The sequence below is a fragment of the Lissotriton vulgaris genome, chromosome 1_1, assembly GCF_964263255.1.
Source record: "Lissotriton vulgaris chromosome 1_1, aLisVul1.2, whole genome shotgun sequence".
Taxonomy (NCBI): domain Eukaryota; kingdom Metazoa; phylum Chordata; class Amphibia; order Caudata; family Salamandridae; genus Lissotriton; species Lissotriton vulgaris.
In genome coordinates, this window is record NC_141685.1 from 1,414,101,177 (window position 1) to 1,414,125,462 (window position 24,286).

The following is a 24,286-nucleotide window of genomic DNA, read 5'->3' on the forward strand; positions in this document are numbered from 1 at the left end:
GGCGTGTAACTACCGTCCAATCTCCCTTTCAGATGCATCAATCAAAACCATGAGTAGGATAATGTTGAAAAGGTTAGAAATCTGGGCCGCTGAAAATGCGATTTTAACTAAAGTACAATATGGTTTTAGAAAAGGCTTGGGGACATTAGAGCAGTGTGTTAATTTGGATCTCCTTATTAACAAGTATAACACTGCTAAGGATGGTTCACTGTTTCTCTGCTTGGCGGATCTGAGCAGTGCTTTCAATCTCGTGGACCATTCTATTTTATGGCACATTTTAATTGACTTAGGTGCACCGAATGAAATTATACACTTTTTAGCTAGGCTCTATGAGAAACTATCTTGTAAAGTATGTTATGGAACCCCTGGAGAATGTACCCCCTCCCTTAAAGTTTCAAGAGGCATTCGACAGGGTTGCGTTTTAGCTCCTTTTTCATTTTCATAATTTATTAACCAGGTCGACTCAATTTTGAGTCGGATCCCTGCGGATGCACCACACATAGGAGGGAAGGCGGTCCCCATATTATTATATGCGGACGACGCTGTTTTAATCTCCCGTACTCAGATCGGTCTACAACGACTTATTGACAATTTCATGTTATTTATTGAAAGCAGGAGACTTAAAGTGAACAAAACTAAGACTTTTGTGATGACATATGGGAGCAAGGCCAAGTCAGCAAGCTCTAGTTTCTTTATTGACAAGGTTAAAATGCAACAAGTTGAAACTTTTTGTTACCTGGGGATTACATTCTCAGGGGATGGCAAATGGCAACATGAGTTTGATAATATCAGTTTAAAGATGAACAGGAATACTAGTAGTATTTTTAGATTTTCTACAAAACTGGGGGTCAGAAGTATAAAAGACATGATGGCAATCTACAATGTACGTTGCACCTCATTGGCTTTATATGGTGCTGGTGTATGGGGGCACCAGCACAATCCAACACCTGCAAGGAGATGAAAATACATTTCTTAAAAAACTACTCTGCGTACCTACCTCGGCATCCACTGAATTAGTACATAAGGAGGTAGGAATCGAATATATCTCTGACATAGCTGCATTACGCCCCCTGCTGCTATGGCGTTCTATTAGGGCCAAAACAGAAACTCAGTTTACACAAGAGATAATTCGCGACTGCCTCAGGCTTGATCATGTATCCCGTATTTCTTGGCTCAAATATATTTATTACTGGTATAATCTCCTGTTTGACTGTAATATTTTTCTTGAACCTGAGAATGTAGTTTTAATACCCAAAAAAGAAATAAAAACAAGGTTTCTTATATATAAAAAGAAGAACCGTGAAAAGATGTCTGGAAAGCTCTCGAGTGTGGCCTTTTACCGGGACCTACAATTAAATATTGGTTTTCAGGCCTACCTTTCCATTGTGACTCGAAATTCTCACCGTTTTGTTTTAACGCGCTTAAGATTGGGTATTGCACACCATCTAGTAGCTTTTCCCAAAATGAAATCCCGATCAGACTCTGTATGTCCATGTGACAACACTTCAAGACAGAGTTGCTGCCACTTTTTATTATTTTGTAAATTTTATTCTTCATATAGGAAATTTTATATAAAACCTATCTTTTTAAAAAACCTTGTTCGTTCCACAAAAACAGCAATGAACTTGATGTGTTCTTTGGAAAGCCCAGACATTTGCTTTTTTGTTGCAACATATATATTGAAATGTACAGCTGCCAGGAAATCCATAGTCATCTGATAATATTTGACTGTGTTATAAGAAGAAATTTGACCTGTCTGTACATTCAAATCTGTATGTATACTTTGATTTAGGGAATATTTTCTGATAACTATTTGGACTTATCAGGAGAAGAAGTACTACATTTGTATGATACAATTTTTAATGTATTCCAGGGTTTTAATGCGATATAAATATTGCCCTTGTATTTGTTAACAGATGGAAAACTTTGCTCATGAATTGTAGTGTCAAAAGGATATGTAAATAAACTATCCATTTTAGGCTAATTGATGATTTTTAATATTTTAACTCATTGAAAAGTTTATGTATCTTGTTTTGCTTATATAGTTATGTCTTATAAACCGAATAAAGCATTTTAAACTGAACTGAAAAATAAAAACAAATTAAACAAGCATTAGCAAAACCAAAAGGTCTCGACATTTTGAACTAATGCCTTTGCCAATGGTTTTTGACGATGTTGTCCAGCACCAGCAAAAAAATCAAAATACTTTTTGCCGATCCTATGTAGAATCTGGGAAAAAAAGCGAAAAAAAGGCTCAATGGTGCAGCCGCTGCTGGCGGGCATTGGCCACAGGCCAGCCCATATGTGATGAGATATACACCTGCATGCATCACCACGGTTGTGCATGCCTGGTGAATGATGCAGGCATCATGTTTTCAATTGCACATTTACTGATCCGAGATGGCACCTGTAAATATGCACATTTTCTTGAAGTATTTTTAGTGAAATATAAGATGGGGGTATGATCGCCTCAGAAATAATTCTTGGTATTTTTATCATCCATGTTCTACAACTCTCTGCAGTTTCATTCTCTCTAGTATTCTGCGAAATGTGCCAATCGTGCTTTGTCAATGTTTTTTACATATTTTTCAAAACCTCACCAACTTCATGGAAAAGTCGATGTTGAAAGACAATAGGGTGAAACATCCTACAATAAGTACAATTTGGAAGAAAACTCTCCACAAAACTTACTTTATGTGTAAAATGTTCACAAAATAAATTTTGAAATGTAAACTCCAGTAAAAAATGTTCTTATTTTCTAGGAAATTTCAACCGCAGGTGAAACATTGCATAGGAAAGAAACTGCATAAATAGGAAGTTGAAAAGTTGTTCCTTACACGATATTTCACTGGCAAAATTATGATTTTGCACACCGCTGCATAAAATTCACATGTGTAATATATGTGCCTAACCACACTTTGCAATAGGGACACAAAACACACACAGGAAGCAAACACTTGATGGTTTATAGTCTTCGTTGAAGGTAGCCTCTAAAGCATAGACACCACAATAATAATAACCTTTGTACAGAAATACAAGGAATGCAAAATTCATGCATTTGAACTATCTGTTCTTTACATGTAAGAAGATTTTTAGTACAGAATATTGTGCATACCAGTGCAGCCGTCAGGCCCGAAATTGTAGCCTCCCTCAGCACACCTGTCGCAGCAGGAGCCCACAACATTAGGCTTGCACATGCACTGGCCTCCAAATTTACCGCAGCTTCCTGCCAGGGAGCCTTGTCTGTTACATTTACATTCTGCATAAAAAAAACAATCAGAGATGGTTGTCAGCAGCAGTACTCCACTATAAATTATTTGTTCTATTTGAATTAATATCTTTGATTCCCTATTTTACAAGCACTGTAAATGTTACACCTAATTTTAAATATGCTCCATTAAGAAGCTTCCAGCATTATTCGATGCAAAACAGATCTGTTTGGCACAATCCATGTAATTGAACATTTAAATTGCACCTCTGGTGGGCAAAAAAGCACTGGATCTAGGCAGTAAAACTAAAATGTGTTGGATGGAATGGTTAAATTCATTTTTGTGACAGGCAAGTACATTGGTCCACACTCCAGTCCATCGTTTTAATCACTGGGACACTACAGACTGAGGTCAACCTTATTCATATTAGCCCTGGTCCACTACCAGTAGGAAAAGCCCAGTTTGTACTACAAGGTCACATGCCCTGTGATCTACATCAGAAGGAACCTTATGCGTTTAACCTTGCTTCTCCTCATCAGGGAGGTGCACCTTGTGTCCTGTCCCATAGCAAATATTGGACCCAGGCAAAATGTCACAACTTTTTAACTGGCTTAAGAACCAACCAACTTACTTTTTACAGGAATATATACATTCTTAGATTGTGTTATGTTAATTCAATATTCTATACACTACAGAGAACCATACTTCACATTGTTCTATGGCTTTTACACATTGATCACATTTAGTTACCTTAACTATGCCCAATAAAGTATTTGTGTTCCCCCCTTACCTGTGTGGAAATCTACTTATGCTGCTACATCTGTTTCTTCTGGTTCTTGCTACAGGTCATGGGTTTTTGGATTATGGACTTTATGTGAAAAAGGAAATGAAAATTCTGCTGTAGAAATAAAAATACTAAGGTCCAGTTGGGAGCAATAACTATTTCCAAAACGCAATGGACTGTTCTTCAATAGCTCTTCAATAGCAGTTCACTCTCTGTACAAAAAAGCAATATGTGAGCAACCAGATGCAGTCAAAACAATGTGTTATTAGAAGCTGGAACTCTGACCAGTGTATGGTAAGCTGTTTACCTTAAGGCATCCAATTCTCTAGCGCAATCATATATTGTCGTGAATCAGATCTTTATTATCTTCATGGCGTGAGAGATTTCCTAAGACTTTTGGAGCTTGAGAGTGATTCAACAGGTACTATGAGCCAAGAGCAAAATAGATCAAATCATCTCGGATTTATTTATACTTCTGCCAAAATTACAAAATATTGGTTATTTTGTTATCTCTGTACAAACAGGAGGATCCAAAATTCTGAGTTGTGTGTAACTGTCACATCTCAATGCTTTCCTTGACAGATTTCGATAGGTCAAACGTGTCAATATTTGTTAGGGGGAAAAAGACTTGGAAAAAAATAAAAAAGAATCAGAATTTGGTTCTATATATAGTACTGATTGTTCATGTTATGCTTCATTTCCAAGAAAAAAACTTGAAATAGGATTTATTTACCACACCCATCAAATATCTCATTCCGGGATGATGCTATTTACTAGGTGTGGTAAATACCTCGACCTCATCTGGCCCGCTTGTAATTGGGGCATAATGTCATGTTATATGCAAATAAATGAGATACGATTTCAAACAGTTCATCACAGAAGACCTTTCTTTGTGGCATTATATCTAACAAACTTTAAATCATACTTTTCTTTCAGGCAAACTTGTAAAGGCAAAATTATCAGTCGAACCATATTAACCCCTTGCATGCTGATGACGGCCCCCGTCCATCATGCACCGCGGTGCTCGTGTGCTGATGACGGCTGGGGGCCGTCATGAACCCGCTCACTTGCGATTTTGCCGCACGGGTGCAAAATCGCGGCCGCACACAAAGGTTCGTTAGAGAGTTGACAAATTTGGACTCATCCCTAAATTTTGGTGAGGACATCATTCAGATTTATTTCCCTCAGGGTAGGTTCTTAGATCTTTAGGAGCAGGGCTGACCCTGTTTCCTCTTTGCCCAGGAGAGCTTGATATGAAACATCTAAAGGGACAGGAGCAGATTTATCAACACAGTACCACCGCAAAGTGATGCAAAGCGGTGCTGCACTGTACAGCAAACACCTAGTGTGTGAACTGTTAAAAAATAGGTGAGCGTGTGTTGCTATGCAGCCTGTTAGAACAGTAGCACATGTGAAAGCAGCAACAGATCGAATGGAATAAATATGGCTCTGACCTCCTCTCTCCCTCTAGCGCAACGCAGCTACTGTGGTTGCGCTGTGTTGTGCTATATTTTTTAGTACACTCACCACACAGACTAAAAGCATCAGCTAACACCAACAGACAGATTTCCTAAGGTTTGAACAGGCACTAACGCTAGGCATAAGATGCCAAGCTGCGTAAACAGGAGAGACAATCAACTTTCAAAATGCAAAGGCTAGTTTGCACCAATTTTGCGGTTCAAAAAACATCTTGCATCAATATTCTGGGGGAACACACAAAAACATAGGATTTGGTGCAAATCCAGAGCTACTAAAGTAGCGTGATCTTGTTTTGCACCAAATCCTAACGCCAAATGAAAGCTGGAACAAGAAAGGGATCAAGCGGTATATATTCTGATATACCAACATGTAAAATGCGTTCTTCACCCAAACACACATATTTTACATGCTCTTGTCTACACTAAGGAAATTATTTGGACTTTGTTCTTTGCGTCCAAATCCTACATTAGACACCACTGTCTGGCCTTTGCGACATAGCATGATGCCATGATTTTTATGAAGCACCCATTTTTTGTGCGCTAGTGCTGCTGATGCTGTTGCTAGCAGGTAACTGGTGCTATGCTGTTTATATTATATATAAACATTTCTTCAGCTGTCGAGCCATAAAATTTTTACAGTCATATTAGAACCACATAAAACAAATATTGTAATATCCTCCATGTTCCAAACATTAGTAATATTATAATAATTAACAATAACACATAAATCTGATATCATCTCAAGTCAGTGCAGGAAAACTCCTCTAAGAATTACATTCAGTTAAAACAATCATACATCTACCTCAATTAAAATCATATCTAGGACATAAATCAATCATTTCAACCAATCTTGGTTGATTAATTTAAGAAATAGTTAGACATACCTTATAAGTAAAATATACTTAAAACCACCCAGATATTAATGTAATAATAACTTAGCTAGCTTAATCGATGCTCATAGCTTTGGGATAATTGGAGCCTTGTTTCTTTGATTCCATGCACAATAAAGAAACCTTGAGACCGCAAAAACTATTTGTTCCCTAGGGTCACTTTTTAAAATCCTTAAAACCCCAAATAATGCTTCGCCCCCATAAGTCTAAAGATAGCATTTATTCATTTATTATGTACTGTCATCTAGAGGGGGCTGAATGACAGAAAATGTACTGCCGTTTCTACAATCTGTGGGCAGCTTGGGCAATGTCTAAAATCTGAAGGTGTATTAGTCCACCTTGAAGTGTAAGCTCTCAACAGAAGAAGACCACATCTGAATTGTACATATAAGCATTTAGCTTGGAAGGGGAAAATTCTGTCCATATATGGCTCTAACCTCGAAAAACATTTGTGAATCAAAAACAGTCCACATGTACTTCCTTCCAGCTGATTTCTCCATGTCTGTTGCATCACTTCCTCCCAATACATTTGTTTCACTTTCTGAGTATCCGCTTTAGTTATATCTACTGGGAAACTCCTATGCTGTCTGAAAGTTTTCTGATTAACTTCAGCCAGGGGGTACATACTTCTTTATCAAGGCGGTCAACTCCTTTAGTGATTCCCTAGAAGGAGCCATCTTTCTAGAGGACCAGAGTCCGAGCCAGTAGAGTAACGGTTTAAGCAAGGTGATCAAATGTATAGGATTTAATGCCAGATCTAATCTCAAAAGTTGAATAGGCGTACATACAGGTAAGTCGAAAAGGGCCATGATAAAGATATCCTCAACCTTGGTGAGGGTTTCTGCTTTCACGTAGCCCCATACCTCGGAACCATAAATTGATGCTGTTAGTTCCTGAGGATCTATAAACAGTGATAGCTGGCGACACTAAGCCCCCCAGAGGTGGCCTTATATTTCCTCCCAATATCCGTGGCTTCCTTGTGCAAGACAGTTTTGCTTTTTTCTAGCTGGGCCCCCCATGTTTTCTGATAATCTAACACCTCCTAGATAATCAAAGTGTGAAACCTACTCATGGGGAACCCCCATCTATTATCACATTCTCTCTGTAAATTGGATGGTGATTTATTATCATACATTTCGATTTGGTTGGATTTAATCTACGTCCCTTTTCTCACAAATAGCCACAATAGCATTCAATTTTGATCGCAGCCCCATAGGAGTTCTTGATGTGAGTAGAGTGTCATCAGCAAACATAAGGATTGGAAGGGGACTCCTGCAGATTTAGGGGCATAATGCCTACATTCAGCCAACCATTTGACAACTCCATTGATGTATAAACTGAAAAGCATGGGAGCAAGGTATCACTCCTTGCTTAATATCAATTCTATCTGATAGGTCCCCTGCCATGTTCCATCTCACCCTGGCATATGTTTCTGCTTGTAGGGCCCTCAAAATCCAGAATAAATCTCTTGGGATTCCATATTCATCCAGCACTTCCCAGAGATTGTCCCTCGGAACCAGGTCAAATGCTGCTCTTAAATCAATACAAGCGACATATAGATGGTCCTGCCTCAAGGTGATATATTTCCAACATAACACCTTGAAGCGTAAGACCTTGTTGAAGGTACTAATCTTGGTCCTAAAGCCTTCTTGTGCGTCTTCAAGGATATTCTTATCTTCTACTCAATCATGGAGTATGGCCTACAGAAAATCTTAAATGAATTGTCCAGCAGGCTTATATGCCTACAGTTTGAGGGGAAATCCCTATTCCCCTTTTTATATATGTTATGGTGCTATGTTTTCTATCATTCAAGCTATGCAGTGCAGAATTTCTTAACACAGTGCTACTTTAACACCTTGGCTTCTAGGTGTTTTCCCCCTCCTGTGCTGGAAATTGCCATTTTGCTGGTGTCATGACGAGCTCAGCTCGTCATCAGCACATGACACCCGTGGGTGATGACGAGCTGAGCTCGTCATCAGCATCGAAAGGGTTAAATAAAAGATAGTAATTTTGGATATAATAATTTGAGCTCAGGGCGCATACGCTCACATGGTGGGTTTCACTCCCCACTTTCTGCTTTCATAGGTAGTGTTCAGAAACAGAAGGTAGGAAAAATGATTAATAACACATCAAAACAGATACTTACGAAGAGCTCCATTGTACAGTCGAGCAGAGATGCTCAATATGAGGTCCTCACAGTCTGCGGGATGTAATGGAAATTCAGGGTCAATTTCAAAGCATCTGTACTGCTCGTACTGTTCGAATTGCTCCTTACTGCACACATCCTCAGCAGACTCAGTCTTGGCAACAAGTCCAAGCTATGGATGTAATAAAAAATGCTTTGTTTAGCAAAGCAACAATAACTGAACAAAATATATATAATGTAATCACAATATTTTTCTGAAAATAGATTTTCAAAACTTATTTCGCCACCAGAGTTTGTCTGGGAAGTAAATGTTAGAAATTCAGATAAAGGCATTCCAGCATTACTTTCAAGGCACTGAAATGGTTCCTGGCCAGTGCCACAGGTTCCATGAATGCTCCTACTGAAACTGACTCACTGGACTGAAACTGGCTCCCTTGATTTAGGGGTGCAGTGATTTACTGAAGTAGAGGCCTGATTTAGATTTCAGTGGATGGGTTTCTGTGGAAAATAACGAAATTGATGTACATAAGCAGCGTTCATTTGCCCTTTCCCATTCCCTTCCCTGTACGTTAACCGCACCGCTCCGCCAGTAAAAGCCCGTGCCCACATGTACCTGATAGCCATTTTTAGGCACCATGGCCTTTTGCCCGCTCATCGGAATCCCCGGCTTCCCTCCTGCGCGTATTTGAACCCCCCCCCCTCTCACATGCATAGACCATGAAACCCTCTCCCTCTGCGCGACCCTGCTATGAAAAGCAACCCTCCTGCTTGACCCACGCAAAGTCCCCCATTTCCTCTTGAAGAAGCATCCCTCGCCTCAGCTGACACAACCCCCCCCCCCCCCCAAGCTGTATCTGACTGCCCCCGATCTCTCATGTACGGGTCATAAGACCTCTTTCTCAGTAAAAGCTCCCTCTTCTGCAAGACCCTGTCCTTGGGAGTCACGTCCGCGCCTGACCAACACCTCCTTTCCTTTCATGAATAACCCCTCTGTTAGTAAACCCTCCCTCCGCGATGGACTATCCACACATGTCCGAGGCCATCACCTAAGCCGGGAGACACTGTTTACTGCCCCTTATTGTATGAAATCGCTCCTCCTCAAAGGACCCACTATTGATCCTGGCCTCCCCACCCCCTGGGCTACGATCAGGCGCACATATCCCAAGAATCGGCGGAACACTCAGCTGTTTGATTGCCCCCTCCTCCTATCCGCAGGTCAAGGGCTTCTATTGTGGATACATGTGGGGTGGGATTGACACGAGGATTAGGGGGATGTCGTATTCTTGTTTCACAATGCCGTTGTTGCAATAAGGAATGTTTTGTAAGGTATAAAAGGCGATGCCTCTGAGAACTTGCCAGAGCACCTCCCGAAAGACACTGTGTTTCGTGTCCGAAATGACAGGCTCTCCTCATGAGTAATAAATCCTGTTCTTGTGATTCCTGCTTCCAGCGCCCGTCTCTTTATTTGGTAACTATTCAGAATGGGAACTAAGAGGCGACTTGCGCCAGCAGCCCGGGCATCGATAGTAAGATGGGCTCACTTTCCAAAATTGGCGTCCCAACGCGGGGTCCATCAGTGACATAAGGTCCAGTAAGAGAGATCCAGACGAAGAGGTGAACATCTAAATGATCGGAGTATGCCTGCCTTGAGAGGGCCCTCGTCCGGCTGCCGATTGAATGAACTTCACCGATTCTGAACGGACCTCTCTCGAGTGACCTACTGTCCTGACTGGAATCCCACAGGAATGCTGCATAGAGTAAGAGAACGATCGGGCGCTGGAGAAGGAAGACGAAGAACCGTCCGTATGGTCCGGTCCGGGTAAGATTAAGTAGGGCGTTTTTACGCCTGATTGGTAGGATGGTTTTATCCATCTGATTGTTTCATTGATTGTATTGGAATCGGTATTTGAATACTGATATTGTTGTTATTGGTTCATTTAGCTTTTGATGCTACTTGAAATATTAGTTCTCTTCTTGAGAACGGGACATTCTCTGTTTGCAAACAGCGGCGAATAGGAACGTTTGTCTCTCTTTGCAGATAGAGAAGGGTAGGTAATGCAGACTTTTGTCCCCGTTGTAATCCGTCATGCCTACCTTTCTCCCCACTGATTGTTTGATATCGATTAATAATCGATTGTTGCTCTTTGAGATCTTCCCTGTCCACAAACAGAGACGAATAGAAATATTCTGTCTCCCTTTGCAGATAGCGAAGGGCAGGTAATGCAGACATTTGTCCCCGTTGTAATCCGTCATGCCTGTTTTTCTCCCCACTGATTGATTGATTGACTGGACATTGTTGTCCAAGGAATTGTTCGTTTGAGGTATTTTCTGTTTGCAAATAACGTGGAATAGCAATATTCTGTCTAGTCTTTGCAAGTAGTAAAGGGTAGGTTATGCCCCCTTATGATTCGTCAGGCCTACCCACTCCCCACTGATTGACTATTTATTGGGGGTAGCTCACCTGGTCCGCCCAGGAGGCTGCCCTAATGTAAGGACATATGCTCCCCCCTCATTGACCATTTATTGGAGGTAGGCCATCTGGTCTGTCCAAGAGGCTACCCCAGTGATTGGAGGTACATCATTCGGTCCGTCCAGGATGATACCATAATGAAGGGACATGTGTTCCCCACTGATCGATAATCTAGTTCCACCCGGACCATTTATTGGAGGTAACTCATCTGGTCCGTCCAGGAGTACCCCTAATGAAAGAACATATAAAAATATGAAGTGATCACCGTACCCTATTAACAGAAACTTTAGCTCGAAACACGCTAAGGAAAGGAAGGAAAAATAAAAGAAATCGGGCTAAGTCAGTAACCCCCTGATGAGCTTTCGACTTCACTAAAAATAAGAAACATTACAAATAGTTCGTAATAGAAATATAAAATGGCAAAAAGACTCGACAACAAGACAGCCACGAGGTAGCTAGGCTCCACTGCCTATTCCTGCTCCCAACATGTCTGCCTCATTGCCCGCCACGCCCAAATAACGGTAACATGAAATAGATACAAATCAATAAAACACCTACCCCCATTCCGGAAAACTCCCGAAGTGCAACAGGTCTGCGGTTACGCCCATCCGGAAGGCGAGGCCTCAGCGCGTGCAGAGCAGGGCCTGGCTGGCCGCCATCGGAAGGGGAGGCTGTAGGGCGGACGGCCCGAAAAAATCGCAAAGGTCTCTCCTTCTCCCCTCTTCTGCTGCCCTGCAGGCCACGGGGGGGGATGTCTTGCCTCAGCCACCGACCCCCCCCCCCCCCTCTCTTGCCTGATCCGGCCATCATCGAAGACCGGAGCAAAGGCGAGGTCGGCAGCGTTTTTTTCAATTATATCTTGGACAACTCTCGAAAGTTGCAGGTAGTCCCGCCACAGCGGCAACCCTTGAGAGTTGCAGGTAGTCCCGCCACAAGCGGCAACCCCTGACAGTTGCAGGTAGTCCCGCCACATGAAAAGGGGGGGATGTCTTGCCTCTGCCTCCGACCCCCCCCCCCATCTTCATTACCTGGCACGGCCAATACCGAAGCGCTGGAGCCGAGGAGCGGCGCGGGGTCGCTGGAAGGGGGAGGCGACGCGAACGAGCCTCCCCCACCTCCCTCCAGGTGGAGGCTTCCAGAGACACCTCAAGGCTCCTGCTTGAAGAGGGTCCATATCAAAAAGCGGTTTCTTGCCCGGGACGGGCACACGCCCTGTGTCTCCTCAACCTTGAAGATTCTAAAAGAGCCAGGGGGGCCGACCTCTCCACGAGGCGCCCCCCGCCCCCGTCCCCCGATGGAGCCACGAGACGTCGGCGCACTCCTGCCGGCGCCAGCCTCAGTTTGGAAATGGCTAAAATGCAGCAAAGATACAGACTTGTTCAGTTCCGGTGGAACACCAAATGACCCGGTAGGAAAGATTGTTGCCTCCCTCCCCACTTTTTGACTGATGGTCCATATTGCTAGTCTGTTACCCCATTACGAAAAACTTTTTGAACTACCAACGGAAGGTTCTGGTCCTACTACGAGTCAGTGGAGGCAATCTGACTATACTGGGACTTGCCTGACCTCGCCCAAAATGGCGCCGATACAAAATGAGACTTTTAAAAATCCTTGTTGCACTCTGATTGCTCAGCTTTGATGCCCCAAGATATGTATGCAGTTTTTGGACAATGAAAAGTAGATAAGATGGATATTGAGTATGTGCTTGGAAAAGAAAGCGATATAAGATGGATATGGATTATGTGCTGGGACGATGAACTGATTTAGAGTGGGTACTAATTATGTGTTGGGAGCAATGAATTGGTATGAAATAGGCACTGATTGGGCACTTGAACAATGAATTGATATACGTTAAGTCTTGAGTAAATAGTAGGATAATGAGATGATATTATTGAAGGCTTGACACGCATTATACTTGCTTCTTAAGAAAGTTCGATATGATTTTCATTGCACTGCTGCACTTTATGAAATAAATGGCCACCGACTTCGATTCCTCTTATGCACAGTTCCAGTCTGCTCCGTAGCCGGCCCACTGGGTTGTAGGCCCGTATTTGTGCACCAACCTTTTCATTAAAATCTTTTTGAGTACGCAAATATTATCGTAGCGTTTGTATTTATGAATGTTATTGAAATGTATGGCTACTGTCACCAACATAAGTAAAATACATGCAGTACGATTAAGGTTGAAGGTTAAAAAGGCCCGATACTTAGCAGCTACATTATGTGTCACAGACAGCCGGAAAAGTGTTTTAGACGCCCTTAAAACGATACCAAGGAAATGCCACTTGACCACCCCCCTTGCACATGACCTAAAAGGCCACAACCAAGTGATTCATGTAGGTATGCACACCATCGATGATTACCTATCCAACACTACTGGTCCCTCTGGGCTTAAACGCCGAGATGGTAGAGAATGCACCCCGTGGAGATAGGTCGAGTATGTGGTAGGTAAAAACATTTTCGGATCTATGCTCGATGATGTGTTTTTGAATGCTGTCCCCACCCCCTTCTTACTTCCCCTTCTGCAGGTTGCACCGGAACATCGGCTGACGTATGAAGGAGTGATGATCGAACGACCGACGAAAAGGGAAGGAGGGGGGCCTGAGTATAGTACTTATGCTGACGAGTTTTGAAAGACGTAGACTTAGATATGACTGTTCCTCCTTAGAACATAGCGACTGGGAGGATGGACTGACATAGAAACTTGATGGGTACTGTATGACGGAAATTGATTCGAAATTAGCACGCTAGATAATACAACTATGACGTTTAACTAGATAGGGAAAGGTCAAGGAAAAGTCCTGAGGTAAGGGTTACCTAGGCACCACCCGTCTGGGAAGGTAGAAATGTTGTTGATGTTCGAAATGTACCACCTCCTTCTCACACTCTTATAGATATAACCAAACTGTCCGACTATACTCCTGATCAATACCCTCTGGTGCCTCAGCCTGGAGAACTTCCAACCAAAAGAAGAAACTCAAAAGTGGTTTAAGATCCAACCGTGGGCAATAGCCTGACCAGGTTAATTTCCGACCGGCTGACCGAGGTGTAAGTATTAGTAATTGAGAACGCTCGCAAAAATAGCAAGCGAGAGGAAAAAGGAGGAATAGGTAAGAAGAACTCAGCCTGTAGATAAATAGGATATTAAAGATGCGCAGCATGCAAAAAGAGATCTTTTTGGCCAATGACTGTTCTATGTTTTGTCATGAATTTCTTTGTATGTAATACATGTACTGTCTTCCTTCGTCTGAGGTTTTGCGTGTATGTACTGTATGAGTTTATGTCTCCCCTCTGTTTGCGTCTCTGTGCTACCTAACCCCTGCTGTCCTGTGTTGTGAGCACACTAAATGACCTATTTTCGTACACGTCTCTCTCTCTCTCTCTCTCTTTCTCCCCCTCTATCTATCTATCTCTCTCTCTCTCTCTCTCTCTCTCTCTACATGTCATACGTGTACTGAATGGCTCGTTTAGGTTGCGAACGACTCTCACTCTCTGTGAGAGTCCACCTGTTCCATCTTCCTTTTTGTGGTAAAACTGTGCCCCGCTGGCACCGGTCTGATTGGATGCTTATCGAACACGAAGGTGTTCAGCGAAATTGACAGAAACTAAAATGATTGTAGTTTGCCATATTACTACCTCTCCTTTCTGCAAAATGAATGAACTCGAATTGGCTAAGAAAGAAAGGACAGGTAAGACGACTGAGGTTCCCTAATCTGGCCTTTTATAAGGGAACTATATGTCAATGGCACCCTATTTTTCGGTTTGTTAGAGACAAGCGCCAAGGTCCAGATTGACCTCCAATGCCCAGATTGCCCCACCCCTTTGCACTTAAGCGCGAATGCCCGAGGCGTCCCCGCCCCACTTGATTGATCCCAGCTACTGTCCCCGATATATATAATGGTCATGAGTACCTGTCGCCCCTCGAGAGAAACATGTTTAATCCTGTCTCTCGATGATTGCACCCCCGCTCTGTTTAAAGGAGTTAGCCAGCTCTAAAGGGAAATGTAAGACTGTTAAGGCTCGGGTTAGAAGGACGAGTCTCCCCTGAATGTTGCCAATTTCGGAGTTTTTGATGAAATACGCAAGTGATAGGAGTCTGACCTCTGTCCATATGTGTCATGAATGAACGCCGATTAGACTTGGTACAAACACAGTAGAAATGCCCACATACTTACTTCACGGTAATAGACTTCTGACTATGACCAATGAGCATAACACCCAGGTGCTAGGATTGCGGGTGGAATTCGAATGTAAAAATCTCTTCTTCTGTCAGTTCCCTAAAACTTGTTTTTGCCCCTTCAAAGATATACGACCATCAGAGGAGAAGGGTCGGATGTGACACACAGCCTGGCTGCAGATCATGGGACCCATGCGACCTCGACCAAAGGTGGAGCCACAGCACAGCAGGAACACGGGACGAGGCAGCACTCTCCAATGTGGTAAACGAAAGGTTGAAAGGCTGTCCCGAAGCCCTCTGTCCGCCTACCCACGCGTGCCTGAAGCCTCCGTCCCCCTTTTCAAGCCCGGTTGATGGGCCTGCCTGCTTGTTATCCATAGCTCCCTTGGTCCCTTTGGTGTGTCCCAGGAAATCTGACCCCACTCCGCTCTCTCTCTCTCTCCCATCGACTACTGAACCATACCCCCTTTTTCCACGTGACTTTTTGTCGAAAGGAAGAACAGCATTTAGGTGTAAATGGGGTTACGCCACAGGAATATAGGTGCAGAGCATAAGGCACCACTAAAAGGATTGGCTAGGGAACAGGACTGTGGTCTAACAGCAGAGGACTGACCGCACCCTGCAACGCGTAAGGATGGATCCGAGCTGGACCTATAGCTCCACCGCCGGTGCTCAGCAGCGCCAACGAAATGACACGGACTAGAGCCTACCAGTGATGGCTCACTGCTAAAAAGACACTGTGACGAAGAGATCTTATTTGGACTGAATTCCTCCCTCAATTACTTGGTCAAAATGTTCATTGGTCACATTTCTGAGAAAGTCAGAAGCATTTATGCTATGTAGTACGTTAGGAACCCAACGAGTGCAAATTCCTATGTGCTGCATTCTGCCAATCACACCAACTGTTCATGATTATATGCAATATGTTAGTATTGACAAGTGCCATTTCGTCAACCACACATGTTTATATGTACGCCCATTTACTAGGAAGAATAGGGAAAATGAACTTTGTTATGTAAAAAGCGGCGACTGTGGAAAATAACGAAATTGATGTACATAAGCAGCGTTCATTTGCCCTTTCCCATTCCCTTCCCTGTACGTTAACCGCACCGCTCCGCCAGTAAAAGCCCGTGCCCACGTGTACCTGATAGCCATTTTTAGGCACCATGGCCTTTTGCCCGCTCATCGGAATCCCCGGCTTCCCTCCTGCGCGTATTTGAACCCCCCCCCCTCTCACATGCATAGACCATGAAACCCTCTCCCTCTGCGCGACCCTGCTATGAAAAGCAACCCTCCTGCTTGACCCACGCAAAGTCCCCCATTTCCTCTTGAAGAAGCATCCCTCGCCTCAGCTGACACAACCCCCCCCCCAGCTGTATCCGACTGCCCCCGATCTCTCATGTACGGGTCATAAGACCTCTTTCTCTGTAAAAACTCCCTCTTCTGCAAGACCCTGTCCTTGGGAGTCACGGCCGCGCCTGACCAACACCTCCTTTCCTTTCATGAATAACCCCTCTGTTAGTAAACCCTCCCTCCGCGATGGACTATCCACACATGTCCGAGGCCATCACCTAAGCCGGGAGACACTGTTTACTGACCCTTATTGTATGAAATCGCTCCTCCTCAAAGGACCCACTATTGATCCTGGCCTCCCCACCCCCTGGGCTACGATCAGGCGCACATATCCCAAGAATCGGCGGAACACTCAGCTGTTTGATTTCCCCCTCCTCCTATCCGCAGGTCAAGGGCTTCTATTGTGGATACATGTGGGGTGGGATTGACACGAGGATTAGGGGGATGTCGTATTCTTGTTTCACAATGCCGTTGTTGCAATAAGGAATGTTTTGTAAGGTATAAAAGGCGATGCCTCTGAGAACTTGCCAGAGCACCTCCCGAAAGACACTGTGTTTCGTGTCCGAAATGACAGGCTCTCCTCATGAGTAATAAATCCTGTCCTTGTGATTCCTGCTTTCAGCGCCCGTCTCTTTATTTGGTAACTATTCAGAATGGGAACTAAGAGGCGACTTGCGCCAGCAGCCCGGGCATCGATAGTAATATGGGCTCACTTTCCACATTTCTCAGTCACAACGGTGAGGGATATCCCGTCTGCCGAAATATAAATCCCATATTATCCTATGGGATTTTTTTATTTATTAATTTTCGGTGGATGGGATATCCATCACTGTTGTGATTGAGTAACCTGTCTGCCGAAATTTAAATCAGAGCCTAGGTGTTAAAGGGCTTCCTGGCTACAATATAATATTGAATGACAGAGGTACAAGTAGCCAAGGATAAGTCAACAGCCGCAAAGGTACATGTAACCCTGAGTGCTCCTATCTGAAGATTGACAAAATAGAACATTCTGCTCATGCGTATGCAACTCCATGTCACTACGGCTACATTGCCAAAAGTTAGATTGTCACTTACAGATCCTCTTTCCACTACATCATCAGTCCATACTCTATATGTGTTTTCACAACCACATTCACACATTAAATTGTGAATGCATTGTCAGCTCCACTAAGTCTAAACATATCTTTATCTTGGACTCTAACTCATTCAATCCCAACCACAGCACCCTAACTTCAAACACTCCAATCTTAAGTCTTAACCCAAAATCTGCCCCCTAAGCAGGTTCATTTTAAGGATTTTGGAGACCAGGGACCAAAGGTATTCTAGGGGGCCCTGTTCGGAACAGATTTTAATTTATGATCCAGTTTGAGCTCTATCATGCCCTTTTTGCCGAGGTCACGGACAGTGCAAAAGCTTACTTGTCCAAATTCTAATGTTGTTACATCATTATTCAGGGATAGTAACAAGTGTTTTCAATACCGTACCACAACAGCAGCTTACTGATATTACTGCAAATAATCTCTGTGACACAATCTCACTTCTCATATGTGAGGTCCTGTTTTGATCCAAGACAAACTTTTTTATGGATGTTGCACAAATCACAAACATAATATTCCTCTGCAAAATGTCTGCAATAGACTCACACATCACTCACATAAAAATAAAGTGAACCGTTATTAACCCCTTCCATGCTCATGACGAGCTCAGCTCGTCATGAGGCACAGTGGAGCTGTGCTGATGACGAGCTGAGCTCGTCTTGAAACTATGAAAATCTGAATCCTTCAGCACCGGAGGGGAAAATGTGCAGCAGCGATGTGGTTAAAAAGTATCTGTTTAAGAATTACTCATGGTCATCAGGTCAAGACTCTCTGCAGAACAGAGCTGTCACTATCAGGGGGGCCCCTGAAGGCCTGGGGCCCTGGGCCATAGCCTATTTTGCCCATGCCTTAAAACGTCTATGCCCCTGAGATAATCCTAGTCACTAACTTTAACTGCAATCCCTAACCCTAATTCCAACATCTTACACTAGCCCAACTCCTAACACTAACCACCACCCCTAAGTCTAATACCAAGCAATTTAAGAAATCAGCCACATTCCTGGAAATTACACATGCTGCTCTGGAATGCCAGGTTCTATCACTAAACTTAAACTAATATTTTTCAGTCTACAACTAAAGCCAAACATGGACTGACACAGAATTGATACTTTTAACATAAGATACCATGAACAGGCAGCCATTGGTAACAGCAATTAATCCATTGTACACCTTTATAAGGATGAGTTCGGGTTGCTCAATCTATTGGTCAGTGTGCATGCCTGTGCATTAAAGGCAACTCATGCAGAAGTTAGTGTGATCTGCTTTGGAGGGGAAGGAAGTGCCAACGACCCTATGTACAGAGAAAGAATTTTACAAGAATGCATACACCTTGTCAGAGGTTTTCTAGTCCTAATACATCTTCTACAGGCCCTAAATCTTGGAAGCTCCTATTTGCCTAATTTCTGGGGATCCGGAATAAAGAAACAGAAGTGTTCTGTCACTGGATGGAGATCTGTGGGCTCAGGAACCCCTATGGGACATTTTGCAGATGCACGGTAGCATGGTCAACAGTATGTGAAAATGTTGCAGGAGCCATTCATTTTATAGGGAGAGGGTCTTCCCCACTACAGAGACCAATGAGAGAAGAGAGGTGAGAAGAACCAGAGCTAGAATATAGACTATAAAAATGCCATGAAGATACAATGTTGGTACACATCGATTTACTGTACCTAACTCCTTTATGATACGGGGCACATAGATGTGAAATTAAGAATAGTAAATCTTTATTTACCTATATAAACCTACATCCACAATATTTTGTTAGTCTCTAATCAGGCCACGATATTTTGGTGCTCAATATTCTGACACACTACAATGGGAAAGTGATGTAGTTACAGAGAGACCTTCAACTAGGTGAGATGCCACCACCAGTTACAATCTATTACTGTCATGATTCTGTTTTAGGCATCCTGTGCAGATCTCAAATCACTTCATAGCCCCCAGACTGTGAGCAAAAAACATCTGGCACAAATAGAATTTGCTCTGGGTATTTGGTATGTTTTGGAACCTGACTTAAACATCACTCCAAAAAGGTAATTAATAACATGTGAAACAGAAAATTGTGTGTGCATTATTACTGTATTTTGGTTTTTTTTTGGTCTCAGCTCTAGACAGCACACATGTGCTTTCCCAAAGAGACATGCTATTAGGTCTCAGCTCTAGACGGCATGTATGCGCTGTCTTGAGGAGACATGCTGTATCTACTGTTGTGGGCATCAACCTGCCCATGGGTTTGCCATGTGCTGGTTCCCACACTGCTCCGTTATTCTTTCACCCCATTGGTCCATGGCATGCATGCATCATGCCTCTTCCCGACTTAAGACCTCCCCAAGAGCAGCAACCAATTACTGCTAAACATACAGCCATTTCTAATGCATTGTTTCAGGACTACTTTTTTTATTTCTTTCCAAGCGCTTATCACAAGATATACTGTTTTCACTTGCACCACACTGTTCTTTATTCCCTGCTTGTGTTAAGAATATTCTCAGATGACCGGGAAATGGCAGTGAGACTTATATCGAGTTTGGAAAGGCGTGAGGAGCGAAGATTGACAGCGTATGCCAGAAACACTACTCTTTGGCCACTGGACCCACACCTGAAACCCACTGCCATTCCCCATCAAGCAGGATTTCCTGAAGATCCTTTGCATCTGGTATGTCATAGAAGGTGCTGCAGAGAATACATTGGAAGAGAGACTTGCAAAGATGAAGCAGAAGCTGGGAATCTGGAGCCTTCAGAAAGTGACGAGCGAAGGGAAGTCTTTGGTCCTGCGGAACAAGACTCTGCCAGTGCTCCAGCACGTCGCTCAAATCTGGCCATTGCAGACCCGTAAAGCCAAGGCCATCACAAGAATGATCTTCTACTTCATCTGGAGCTCGAAGATGAACAGTGGGACGAGGGAGGTGATGTTCAAGATCCATGGCAAGGGAGTGCCGGACATCCCCACCATCCTGTACCCTTATACGAGGGGCCCTGGAGGACTCAGGCAATGAAGAAGAAGATGATGGTGGCAGCTAAGGACCCAAAGAGGTGTCCCTGTCCTTACCTGGGGGCAGCTGGAGGGGCCACTAACCTGTTTTTTTCTTTTTTCTTTTGCCCAGGAACCGGATGATGACAGGGAAGAGGAGAAGGCGGATGAAGACAGGTGGAATAAATGTAGTTATTTTCTTATGTATTTGACTAAAGTGACCTTTTCCCTTCATAGGCAAAAGGTCAGTGGGAAATCTTGTACACTTGTTGTCAAGTTTGTTACCAACGACTTACAAATAAATAGGGTTTTGTGGAAGGTGACGACTGCACTATCTGAACCAGTAATGGGATCTTGTGAACAGAACTCACCAAATGGAAGTCATTCTTTTAGCTTATTAACTGCCATTTTAAGGGACATCGTGATTTGCAGTTTAGTTTTTTATCATATGCTGCACCGCCTATTTAAATCAGTTCGCAGCACGGATGTGTGCAGGGGGCATACCACTAGAGTGCTGAAGGCTAGCCAAAAGCAACCCCGTCTGAGTCAATCCATGTCTGAACACACCCAGCACCTGGCTCCCAGCTATGTTGCTCTTCCTCTGGCTACTCTAGATAATTTTGGTAACTCAACTTAGTTTAATCATCTGACCAACCATTAGCTGGTGCATATACCCATGATCTCCTTGCTCCAGCTATTCTTGAAATATTGTTTGAGTTTTGTCTACTTTCATCCTCCTTCCCATCGCCAGCTCCCTGCAGGACATCCCTGGTAACTAATGAATGTGTTTTCAAGGTATTCCAGCTTCTCAAAGCTCTATTAATGTTTTAATGATTAATGCATGATCAACAGTGACACACAGACACACAATGAATGTCATTATAATTGATTGCAAACCCGATATCTTATTACTCATTGAAACATAGGGGCATATTATCGAGGACGTAGTGGTGAGAGGCATTAGCCTCCTTGGCTTAACGCCTCTCATCACCACTTTGGAAGCCCCAGGCTGCACCATATTACCAAGGATATGGTGCAATGTGGCATTGCCCCCTGCGATGGCGCTAAGTCTCACGACTTAACGCCAACGCAGGCACCCTTGCACCAGAGTGCAAGGGTGTCTGCGAGCTGGGAGGTATGTTTATGTAAAGAAAGATCTCCCTTCTTGTAGTTTCGAACTAGTCTACCCTATCAAAGGCTAATTACTTGATGCTGTTTTCTCCAGCTGCAACAATGTTATGTTTGGCTTCGTCTCACCTCTCCCAAGTTCATCAGTTTCTTTTAGTCAGATCTCTTCTAACAGATATAACCTTCCTCTGCTAGAACTCAGATTATTAAAAGGAATGGGGGTGGGGGAACTACACAGGCATCAAGTGCAGCCACGATTAAGGACTTGCTTAAGTGATGTTTTAATCAGAGTTGCAACACACATATCAATTAGCCACATTCTTCTTTTACTCAACTTTTGAAGGATAGTCTGAATGTTACTGCTCCTCTCCGACCTACAAAGACTTCCTGCAAACTAAGAAATTACCTGTAAATTACTGTGGAGCTATCTAAATTGAAACTTGAAACATGCCACGCTGAAAGGCATTACAGGAAACACTATGACAACAACCTCAGAATAATCTGTCTAGCAAAAGCAAAGGACTTAGTATATAAATTACAAATAAAAAAAAACACTTCCTATTATAATGGCTGCATTACTATCAGCTCCTGCTTATAACAAGAACTCTTCTGAATTATCAAGGAACTGCAAACTCCTTCAGCAACATCCAATAACATCTGTCCCTCTGCAACCTAGTGTCTGTGGGTGCATTTTTAAACTGCCCTTTCGACCTTGTAAGTGTGTTGTGTGTCGATTTAGGTACTGTATATAGGTTCCCCGATTTATGCCCTTATTTAGGAGTAGTAATTCTACCCTTATTTAGGCATAATCCATGCAAATAAAATACAGGTATGGCCACCTACATCCGTTCATCCACGTCACAACGAGTTCTTAGAAAACCAGGCTCTTAAGCCTTTAGGACTTGCCCTTGCTTGGATTATTGAGTTCACCAAGAACTCATTTATTATGTATGAACATCTATTCCTTAGGGGTTCATTCATGACGTTCCTCTGCCTGACTTTTATGTCAATACTGGCATTCCTAAACACCTTCAAGGTATAAATATACCTTCACTTGCCATGGCAAACCACGGTACTTGCACAGCATAGCTACATGGCTCGCCACGGCAAGTTCGGAAGGAGATAGAGTCCCCACCTGACGCACTGCCCAGACGCTGTTATCCTTCTCGCAGAGAATTCAGCTCCAGTGTTTCTGACTCCCCTTGCGGGGTGTTAGAGATCGAGACCCGGAAAGAGATTACAACCTCTCTCATTCTAAGGTATGGAGCGGACTAGAACCTAGAGGGACTTTTGGCAAATCTTTGCAACACAAATCTAAACTATAGCTAAACTAGACTATAGAAATACAGCACCTTCTTCTTACCTCATAGTACTCTTAGGTTAGGTACACTGGGGTAGAACTATCTAGAAGCACCAGATGAGTATTCACATTTTAGCCTGTGTTATTTATGTATGTATCTTTATGAATATATGTCATAGCTACAAACCACGCTATTGCAGTATTATTTTATCTTACTGCTAACGCTGTATGCATTATACTTCGCATTCTGTCTTAAGATTGTAGTAGCTCATATCTCTTGCACGAGAAATAAGACTGTTCAATAAACCCTTTTTATTGAAACGTCTATCTATTTCTGTGTAACTCTGTAGAAACGAAGCATGCACGATTGACCGACTGAAACTGTTATCTATTGTTTCCACAATTCTGAGACTGTTCCTATTCTAAAGGGAAACAAAGTTGTCATGTTTATGCGGTTGTCAGAAACTAATCCCTTCTTATTTATTCGAGAAGTTTCTAGTGACATCTAAGTTAGCTGGCACATACAAGTAATTAAGTTTAACGTACTCAATAGAGACATACTGACCTCAGTCCTATGTCAAAACTATAGTGTATATCATTCCAATGCGCAGAGCCTATCAGGGATATAGGAACTACACTACATGTGCATCCACTTGCCTAGCCCAAAACCTAGCCCAAAACCTCTCTTTTGCTCATTGTAAGGCACCCCTAAGGTAGGCCCAAAGTAGACCAGAGGGCAAGGTGCAGTTTGTTTAAAAGGTAGAACATGTACTTCTGGATTTTACATGTACTGGTAGTGAAATACTGCTAATTTCGTTTTTCACTACAGAAAGGCCTAGCTCGCCCACAGATTACCATTTGATCTGCCTTGTAACATTTTAAAGGTGTATCTTCCAATTGCGAGCTGATAGAAAATTGTAGTTTGTTGGTCTCTGGACTCACAATTTAAAAATACATCTTATAGTAAAGTTGATTTTTAAATTCCAGATTAGGAAGTAACACTTTTAAAAAGTTGTAATTTACTTTAAACATTCTGTGCCTCTGCCTGTCTGTTAAATACATGCCTCGGCCAGGATGACAGTTAGGCTGTTTGTGCATTCACTGTAGACAGTCACACAAAGGGAGCTGAGGTGTGCCCTGCATATCTTGTTGGCCCATCACCAGGCTGATGGGTCTTCCTGAGCTGGAGTTGACAATGAATAGGGTTGTGCTTGTGCTCACACAAAGCTGTCTCCACTCTCCTGTAGTGTGTCTGGAGCCAGGGCAGGGAAAGGCAGGGAAAGGCA

At 43.1% G+C, this 24,286-nt stretch overlaps 1 protein-coding gene across 1 annotated transcript in view; it reads right to left on the minus strand.

The window, feature by feature from the left end:
- The window catches only part of LAMB4 (laminin subunit beta 4), a 790,532-nt gene that overhangs the window by 262,532 nt on the left and 503,714 nt on the right, over positions 1–24,286 (minus strand). Inside the window, exons 19-20 of the mRNA XM_086967212.1 lie at positions 8,508–8,679; positions 3,116–3,259 (exon numbers count right to left, since the gene is read on the minus strand). Of these exons, the coding sequence (XP_086823338.1) occupies positions 3,116–3,259; positions 8,508–8,679 (316 nt within the window). The remainder of the gene's footprint in view (positions 1–3,115; positions 3,260–8,507; positions 8,680–24,286) is intronic.